Source organism: Monopterus albus, unplaced genomic scaffold, assembly GCF_001952655.1.
Source record: "Monopterus albus unplaced genomic scaffold, M_albus_1.0 scaffold49.1, whole genome shotgun sequence".
NCBI classification, from domain to species: domain Eukaryota; kingdom Metazoa; phylum Chordata; class Actinopteri; order Synbranchiformes; family Synbranchidae; genus Monopterus; species Monopterus albus.
In genome coordinates, this window is record NW_018127929.1 from 2204507 (window position 1) to 2214632 (window position 10126).

The 10126-nt window shown below is 41.9% G+C and overlaps 1 protein-coding gene across 1 annotated transcript in view; it reads left to right on the forward strand.

Moving 5' to 3' along the window:
* Positions 1-7903, forward strand: part of sapcd2 (suppressor APC domain containing 2) — an 8527-nt gene extending 624 nt beyond the window's left edge. Inside the window, exons 2-7 of the mRNA XM_020600938.1 lie at positions 1-452; positions 2473-2606; positions 5134-5280; positions 5528-5629; positions 6256-6375; positions 6476-7903. The exon at positions 1-452 is cut by the window's left edge and continues 3 nt beyond it. Coding sequence (XP_020456594.1) covers positions 1-452; positions 2473-2606; positions 5134-5280; positions 5528-5629; positions 6256-6375; positions 6476-6604 — 1084 coding nt within the window. The 3' untranslated portion in view covers positions 6605-7903. The remainder of the gene's footprint in view (positions 453-2472; positions 2607-5133; positions 5281-5527; positions 5630-6255; positions 6376-6475) is intronic.
* The last annotated feature ends 2223 nt before the right edge of the window (positions 7904-10126 follow it).

Consider the following 10126-nt stretch of genomic DNA (forward strand, 5'->3'; position numbering starts at 1 on the left):
CGCCCTCAGGGGGGTTCCCCCGCCGCATGGCTGCCTCACCTTTGAGCGCTTTGTTGCGGGGCTGCGGTACTCCATGCTCAACCCGGAGAACAGCACCCACTTCAATGCCCAGGCTGCCGTGCATCCACAGCAGACTCAAAAGCAGCCCCAGAAACCCACCCTACCGTCCGCATGCAGCGTCGGGACCCGAGCTGAGAACAAGGTCCGTCCCCTGGGACCGAGCGACGTGACCAACACCCAGTCGCATCGGGCATCCTCTCTGCAGAGCCGTGCCAGATCGGAGGAGGGGTCCGGGCACCCCGGGCGGAGTTCGGAGCGAATCCCCGTGGCTCCGGGGGCCGGGTGTTACAGGGTCGATCCAGGACATGCCACCAAACCAGCGCAACCCCTGCAGAGCCGGGTCAGGTCCATTGAGTCGCTTGCTTTGGAGTCATCCCAGCTCCAAGTACCAAGTAAGTTCCACCACAAAGCCATATCTCTAAGTGTGTGCGAGTTTATGGAGGATGGGGGTTGTGCTGTTATTGGAAAAGATAAGGCCTGTCAGAATACAAAAATAACAGCATGTTAGTAATATATAATAAGACACTTGTTTGTTTTGTCTGACCAGTAGGGCAAAAGTCAAAGATATTCAACTTAGCCAACAATAAAATGGAAACACAGTACATTCGCACATCAGAAGCAGTGATTGTTTTTGACATTTTAAGGAAGTAATGATTAGAAAAATACTTGTCAAATCACTTCATTGCTGAATTATTATCATCCTTTCAGCACAGTTTCTCCACCACGGCTTCATGCACAATGCTCCTGACAGTTACATGGGCATCTCAATACTCTCATCCAACTTAAGGATTTCCACTTCAGCTGCTCTGTCTGTTTGATCCTCCGTTTTCATTTCATTTTCATAAAATTTCAGAAATGTAACCACCTTGAGGTTCTGCCGTCATCCCTGCCGTGGCCTTCTGATGCGAAAGCAGGTGATGGTCAGTTGGATGTACGTTGAAGTGTTCGGTTTTCTGAGCCATTGCTGCAAGGAAATTCCCAGTTTGCCTGTTCGTGATCTTGTTTGACTCACCGATGTTCTTTCTTTGTCTTACAATCACACAAGAGACTGAAAAACTCTCACAGCTCTTTCTTTTGAGCCCTCTGGGCTTTGACTGCTTCCATCACTAGCACTAAGGACAGTGTTGGTTTTCAGATATAGATATAGCAGGGCAACAGATAGCACATATTTTTGCATGCTTTTGTATGTGAGAGAAAACCCCTACAGCCAGGTTCCAAGCTCTTGTGGAGAGTGTTACCGGAGAAGTGGAGCCTGTTGTAGAAGCATATTAATGTCCATTGTTTTGAAACAAGATGATCAGTCACATGTGGAGGATTTGACCGTGTAATGTAGACACGAGAGTTCATGCTATAATCTCTCACCTGCAGCCAGAACCCTGCTGGTTTAGACCGGATTATAACAGAAAGCCCACGAACCACTGAATCACTGCAGAGCTGAAATCCTCCCCAACACCTTGGACATCGCCTCAACTTTCTCGCACACACAATCTCTCTCTGTCTCACTCGTCTCATGTTTGTGGAAAGAAGGGTGGTATGCACTTCCATCTAAAAATATGACACTGATAAAATACCACAGTAGATAACCAGGGAAATACTACAGAAACTTTGTCATGCTATCTTTGGAATAACTAGACACAGCTGTCTATATAGCTGAGGTTCACAAATAGTTTGTGGATACACTAGTTAACACGCCAGGCTGACTACATTTATTACTACTACATTACTACTAACATTTAGTAGTAATTCTAGTAATTCATTTGCAGATAAGGTTTGGTCAGTTGTCATGGAACTGAAAATGTGTAAATGAACATTTTTTTAAGTGTAAAAAAAAGTTAGATTGAAATTAACAACCTGTTTTTACTGAAGTTGACACAAGTGTCAAGTTTGGCTCACTAATCAATAAATAATAATCAGTAGAAAAGCTCCGTTTTTCCTTTGGCCATGTTATAAAAATAAGCGTGCCTTGCTGACACAAGAAACATTTGCAGAATACAGCTCCTTCCTGTGGTATACACCAGCAACCCAAATGCAGGTCAAATGAATGTGTTTCCTGTAGTTTTCTTGGTCTTCTCTCATTCTCTGTGTACAGATGTCATGGTGTTTTGCTCCATTAAATTTAATCTCACATATAGAAACTTATGACTGAACCAATTAAGGATGTGGAAGAAATAACGAGAATCTAATAGACTGCTGTTGCAGCTGTTGCTGATTGACTTTAAACATGTAATAAATGTGTCATTACGTTGAATGCACGTTCCAGCAAAGCATAATGACATGTGTACAGGTGTGCTTTTTGTGCGAGGCATGCAGTTGTACTTACATGCCTGCTGTAAAAGCAGCACTTTCTTAACCTCCACTGTTTAAGAGGTCAGATGTGCTGTGTTTAAATGTGCCTGCCTCACATTTGTCTAGGTGTTGTGAAATCAGGTTTACCGAGATCTCAGAGCGAATCAGCAACAGGATTTACTGGCGGCTCCAGGAGACACGGGTGGAGTCGAGAAGAACCGAGGCGACATACTATATCCAGCGGAGTGGATTATGGAATGGTTGGTACACAAACACGCACACACAGTCTCTACAAAGTGCTTATAAAAAGTTGCAACACCTGGGAAGCTTGTGCCTGTGTGTCAGGAATGGTGTTCAGTGTTTTCTATTAGGAGCATTAAGTTGCTCAGCAGACCAGGTTTGGGTTAAGTTTTATTGGATATAACTGGAATTGAGGCTTTTAAAGATGTATATCATAAAACAAGGAAGAAAAGTAGACAGTGGAAGCAGAGACCAGGAAGATGTAAAAAAAAAAAAAAAAAGGTTTACTGTTTTCTAGCACAGGCTGCAGTATTCTCCATGTCACTTTCTATTGGCTTCCACTTTCCCCTCCCATCCCTCTGCCTCCTGCCTCCCCACCCATTGCCCCTTCCCACCTCCAGTCCAGAGCTCACGCCTCCTCTCACTCTCCGTCTCTCCCCCTGCCTCACCATTTCTCATTCTCACCAGCTCACCTCCTCTCCCTCTTTTTCTCTGTTTGCGTCGCCATCTCTGTCTCTTTTCCCCTCAGCCTCTGGGTCTGGGGAGGCTGACTGACCGACTCCACTCCTTCTTTCTCCCTCCCTGTCCCTCTCCTCCTCCCCCTTCCCTCTGTCCCTCCCACCCAGGCTGACTTGGCCCACTGCTGCCCTGATGGCAGTGAGCCGGGTCAGGCCCGGGGGCCTAGTAGAAGTAGAGGTATCGCTCGGCCGGCCCGGCCCAGCCTGGACAGCTGTTTGGGCTGCGTACACTACTGTCTTCATTCCCCCTAGAGCAGCAGGGCCCTGCATTTTTTCCTCTGGGTGAGTAGGATGTGAGGGAGAGAAGAACCTAGAAGGAGGGAGAAATGTTTGAAGAGGACAGAGGAAATTACGTTGTTTTGATCCTTGTACTTGTGACAGTTCATGCAAATACAGGCGAGTAACAGTGTCCAAGCTTAGCAACTGGGAATCCATTGTTGCTAAGCTTGAACACTGTTACTCTCCTGTATTTGCATGAACTGTCACAATTATAAGGAGAGTAACAGTGTTCAAGGTCAGCAAATGGGAATTCACTTTGTGTGTGTTGGATATGGCAAAAACTATTTTCCTGTGCTTGTTTTATGGATTTTGGGACATGTTTGTTGTTTTTTGTGGTTTGGGGTTTAGACTATTATTAAATGCATAGTCAATTAACCAGTTAGTTGACTGACAGAACACCAGTATTTTAACTAATTCATCAGGCCAGACTGATAGTTATTTGCTGGTTACTGTTCTTAAAATGTGAGGATTTATAACCTATAACCAATTTTTTTAGAGGTTTGGAGTTGCTGCTTTACTGGGGCAAATAAAATCTATTTGGCTTTCAAACAAGCAGTCTTAAACTAATCCTAAAAATAATCAATGAATGAATCTGTGTACACATTTGGAATTTGCAGCACTAAACTGTCCTTGCCTTACAGACCCCTGAGAACTGCTGTTGTACTGCTCCAACTATATCGATGAATTTTGAATGGCTGTTATGTTGCTCTTTGTGTTTTTAGCTAAACAGCTTGTCATTGTACCTGCGCTGTTGTGCGTATTTATGCTCGTCATTCAGCCAGCAGCAAAACACACAATCATACATGCACAGACGTTTCCATTGCCTTTTATCCATTTGCTCTTCTGTCCCGTCCCTGTTTTTTTTAATCATCTCTGCTCACTTTCTTTTTTTGTAATACACATTCATGCAGCCCTGTTATTGGGTCATGCTTCATTCTAGACATGGACACCCCCCCAAACCCCTTTTCCTCTCTTCCTCAGGTGGAAAGACCGCTAATATGTTGGATTTTGGTCTTTTAAATCCCTCATTCTCTGTTAGTTTACTTTCACAACATGTACTCTAGCATGTGAGCAATGACCAGTGGAATGTACTGAGCTACACAGGGGACAGAGGCGTGGAGTGATGGGTGGATGGAAAGATGATACATCAGGTGGCTGAATGCCAGCAGTGAGGCCTGGACTGTGACAGCATGCTGCATGGACAGCCTGGTCAGCACTACTCAGTGCAGCCTTGCTGGGGTGTACATTCACACATCTCTCCCTCTTTCACTTTCACATATTCACACACACTGGGGTGGTTGTAGTTGAAGTGGGTCTGTTGTTTATCCCATTCCTAGGTTGCTGTGTGGTTGCCATGACACTGATGCATGGGCTGATTGCTCCTCTAAACACTGTTCAGGATGGGAGAGAGTCCGGCACAATTGGTATGGCGCCATTGTCTCGGCCAGCACAAAAGAGTTTGCTGCAGATGCCCTTGTGAAAACATGAGAGTTTGTCTGCAACATAGACTGCTGGGAGCCAGAAATCATTGATTAGATTTCACGTTGGCCCCTGATCTGAAAGATCTCTTGTGATAGCATGGAAAATATAGAAATTAAATGTTTTCTTTCCATGGGCTCCGGGGAAGTTTGGTTTGTTGGCTGTTCTTATTCACATTTTTCTCTTTCCCCTTCCAACTTTTTACCCCTGCCTGTCCCTCCTTTTCACTCTTCCACAACATACCCTCCTTTTTAACTGTCAACTCACACAGCTGAAGCAAATGAAGGAACTGGAGCAGGAGAAGGACTCCCTGCTGGCAGGCTTGGAATTGGTGGAGCAGGCCCGAGAATGGTACCAGGGCCAAATCCACAATGTTGCAGAGAGACAGCGGCAGGTCGGCCAGACCTCCCACTGCATGGTCAGTTCAAACACTGGTCTAAAACTGGGAAAAACTAGCCAGATACAGCTTGTACCTCATCATAAGAAGACATCCAGAATGTTCTTCATTAATGTTATTTTACTTGTTTGATCATTAAACAACAAAGAGAGAAATTTTTAAATATGAATAATGCTTACTTTTGTCACAAGTGGATCCAAGTGGTTCGTGTCCTGTTTAACTACTTTGTGGAATTCATTCTTTGTGTCTCTGTGTTCTTTCCTTACAGGATTTCTTCACAGACGTCAGTCAGAGTCGCATGAATGTTCTCATTCCCAAACTGCAAGAAGTCAACCGCTGCCTCAGTGACCTTATTTCTAGCACTGGGATGGTAGGTGATAAATGCTCATAAACATTTTAATTGTTCCAGTAAAACCTGGGATCTAAATATAAATCTGCAACATAAAATATACAACATAACCTACAAATATTTCATTTGTGGCCTGTAATTTAAATATAAATCTGGACTATGGATTTAAGTTTTCCTTTACCTTTTTCCTTGTTCCTAACCCTTTACTGATCAAGGTGGGCTTTATATGTTAAAAATCCACAGATGTTTAAAATGACTATACCAAAATCAACAAAAGTAAGTGTATATAATCATTTTATCAGATGACCTTTTTTTTTCTTCTAGTCACTTAAGGTTATGTAATTGTTTGTTGAATTGATTTTTATTTGCCCTTAAATGTTATATTGGAAAAACCAAAATTACAATGTCAAAATGTGGACATTGCTTAGTTGTGTACTAAGCATGTCTGTAGTGGGCACGAGCTTTGTGTGACCCAAAGCTGAAACTGGCATTTAGGAAAGTCTGTCTGAAATTTACCAGGTAGGCTGTTGAAGCTGAAGCTGGATATATTACACAAAGCAGCTCCTGGAAAAGATGATATGTTACATGACTGTATATCTTGGGGGGGATAGTTCCTTAAACCTTGGTTCCTTATGTTTGTTCCCCAGCAGTCATTTCCTTCCAGTAGTGCTCAGCCTGCAGTGCTCTCTACAAACTTCCAGCCCCCAGCTCCAGCTCCTCCACAAGCCTTCCAGAGACTGAAGGATCAGAACCGACTTCTCACACAGGTTCCACACAAGTCTACAAACTGCCACTCGACAGAAGTCACTGTAGTCTTTAGGAGTATGACTGTCACTCACTTGATTTCTTTTCCCTTTTTATATTAAGGAGGTGACAGAGAAGAGTGAGCGAATCGCCCAGCTGGAGCAGGAGAAGTCAGCACTGATAAAACAGCTCTTTGAGGCTCGAGCCCACTGTGTGCAAGACACCAGCACCATGGATTCCACCTTCATCTGAAAACGTTTACCCTCCACCCAACACCATAACATCACCATGTTTCAGTTAGGAAACATCCCGATGTAACATCCTTTAGCTGATTGAAGACTGAAGCTGGCTCTTTGTTTACAGTGACACACCTTTAGTCATGGCACGCCAGCACCCTCAACATGTGGCCACTCCAAACCAAACTGTGCACTACCTAGATAGGACTGATCCAAGGAATACTTGGCCCCAGAGCTGCAAGGACAAACAGGTCAGGTCTCATGAGAACCGTCACTCTGTGCTTTGCAGGACTGTATCATCTACAAGATCTTCACTCCTGCTCCCACATTTTTAATTCTTAGTTCTGCTCCTTGACACATGCAACTTAGTGGTCTAAAAAGGATTTAGGGAATGGTTTCTGTTGGAATAAAATGCTATATTCTTTCATATGAGAACAAATTGGCTGCATCTGCTTGCTGTAACCTCTCATTAACATTTTAAAAACATTCTTTTAAGTTTGGTATTTTGACTAAATCATAATAGGATACACTTCACCCTCATCTTTCAGTATTTTCCTCCTTTTAATGTAAATTAATGATAATGTTTACCTGACATTTCTTTCTGGGTTTTAGCTTCAAGCACTGAGAGACAGGAACACCTGAAGAGAACAATTACTGTGTATATATAAGTAGCATGTAGCATGTTAAGACATTTTAATGAATTTGGAGATGGTTTTTTTTTAAGGTTGATAAAAGAGATGAGTGGACAGCCTACAAGCCAGTGAGATGTTGAAGTTTTGGATGTTTGCACGTAGAAGAGAGCTGAGGAGGATACGAGGCAGTAGATAGTGAGGGTGTCGGGAGATCTTCTGATGTTATGTCAGAAACAAAAAAAATCATTTGACTACCTTGTGCTGCACTCTTCACAGTGGATTCTTTGCTTGGGTCACATATTCAGATAACAAATTCCACCTTCTGAAGACATTCCTTTTTGAAATTTGGAGATGAAGCCTTTTTTTTAACCTTGTAGGTGTCTCTCTTCACCAGGAAACAGTTTGCTTCAGAAGAAACAGTTAAAACATTTAGCCATTTGCAGGTTTACATGAGAGATACATAGCGGATGGCATTAGGAGAAAAACATTGTTTATAATGGATCTTTATGGCACTGTTTGGATGTCGGCACATAACGTAGCTATATACAGTTGTCAGTTTTCCCATTGTTGCTGCTCAAACTGCATTATGTGTGAGTGAAACTCTTCCTTCTGCTTTCTAATCAGAGTACTCGAATTTCTGATGAAATGTAAAAAGTAAATACAACCAAATAATGCTGACTCTTCTTCTTTGCAGCATGTTTTTCTCAATCTTTACAACACTACATCAAATTTTAACATTTTAATTTCAGTTTAAAAAAGGAGATTTTAAATCTCCAACAAATTCAGCACATTAAAATGTTATCAAATGGATTAAATTCATTACTACATTTGTCACTTAGCAAATTTAAGATATTTTTATATTTCTCTTTTTCTAAAAAGTATATTATAATGGTTATATGTTTTGTTCTATTGTCCAGGCTTGTTTAATATTTATTAATTTATCATTTATTAAGGCAGTGTCCCTTGATAGTGAGGTTGATCTGATGTAACTCATGCAGCACATTTACACTTCACCCTCAGATGTGACTAGGTCTGCTTATAATTTGGAAAACGGGACTGTGAATCCCGCATGGACGTAGTGAAAAACATCTCAGAAACCACACAGTCATAAATAATAGTGCTTAACAGAAGTAGCCTGATAAAAGTATTTGACATTATTCCTTTCCTCTCACTAGTTGTACTGTATGTTTACAGTTGTCTTGTTTCCTGATGCATTTCTTTTGGGTTTTAAAGCACAATATTCTTTTTTAAAAGGTGCTATTATATATGAAAGTTATTATCTAGAGAGGAATATCAGCATGTACACTATGAAATGACAATTATGATCAAACTTTTGCAAAATAGCTGTTTCTACAAACATTTTTATTTGGATCTTTGTACAGCAAACTGGTGTTTGAGCCAAATGACAATATGAATATATCTCTGGCTGTTAATGGAATTACAGCATCAAGAAGCTCTAATGGTCTCTGACATGAGTCTGTTGGGGTGAAAGCAGATGTGTGTTGATGTGGCCACTCTGCAGTGTGTGTTTCTGCTCTGATGCAGAATTTAGCAAACCTGTGAGAATCCTTGACCTCATGCGAAAGAGACACATCGCCTGTGAACCTGACACCAGGACAAACAGGTTCAGAGACAGATGCACATGAAGGTAAACAAAGCTGGCTCGGACCTTTCAAGCTGTTCAAACAGCCTGAAACACACAGGAAACAACACACACCCTGTGATGAAGAAGTGGTGAACATTAAAATAATCAACAGGCCTTTACATTAACACGTTCACGAAGATAAAATATAACAACTATAGTAACAATGTTTTAGTCACAGGCTCTACAGAATGAGATCAAGACAGCAGTGTTTTTACCGTCTAATGCATAATGGATAAAAGGTCAAAGATCACCTAAGAAGTCATTTTTCAACCCTCAAAAACGACATTATCGACAGATCCCAACAAAAGAACACTAAAAAAATGCAGGTTCCGAGTGTGAACTGTAACAAAGTAATAAACAGTTTCTGGCAGAGGCGTGGCTCCTGGTTCTGCATGTTGGGTGAAGTACATTTCAAGCCCGCTGATTGAATCACCTTGAAACATGTCAGCCTCATGTAACATATTGCACATATTACACGTTGTTACACTGAATTGAATCAGAAGTGATTTTCTGGACTGTTGCATCAGTTGTTTACCGCCGATTTTCCGTCAGACACCAATGGTTTGTTGCATCATTGCCAATCAGTGTGAATGGGGGATGGCTTGCCACAACAGGTCCTTCATGCAAACCTGTTTTAATTTTCAGTGCTTCTTCCCCAACTAATGTACACACTTCTATGTCACTCAATTCATTATCAGAATCCTTGTTTTTTGATTATTGAATTAATTTTAATTTTTAAGGTGTGACAAATGTACAGGGGCCAGACAAGACATCATGGCATCCAGGGGGGAGAGCGTCAGCCTCCACACCCTCATCTCAACACTGTGATTGGCTGAGTAGAAGGCGCAGTATCCCTGAAGTGTTGGGTCATCTTCCAAAAGATTGTTTTCATTCATTTTGAGGTGAAGGCTCAGTATCCTGCTCACACTGTGACAGACCTAGAGGTCACAAAGATTAGATAGAGTGGCAACACCAGCCACTTCAGGAAGGTTGTTGTAGGATCCCATTGAACAGGTGAGTGTCATTTTTCATAAAATAGAAACCCTCACCTCTCCATTTAAAAAGAAACATTTACTGCAATGTAAAAGTTATTTTACATAAATGTCTTTTGTACTGAGTGAGGCCGTCAGTCTTGTAATCATATCTATTTCAGTGGCAATATTGTGGTTTTATTTATATTCAGGCTGCGCATTTGCATGTCACCCTTAGATCCAGAGATAGTGGAATATACTATTAGCTGACCTGGTGGGAACATGAAAGA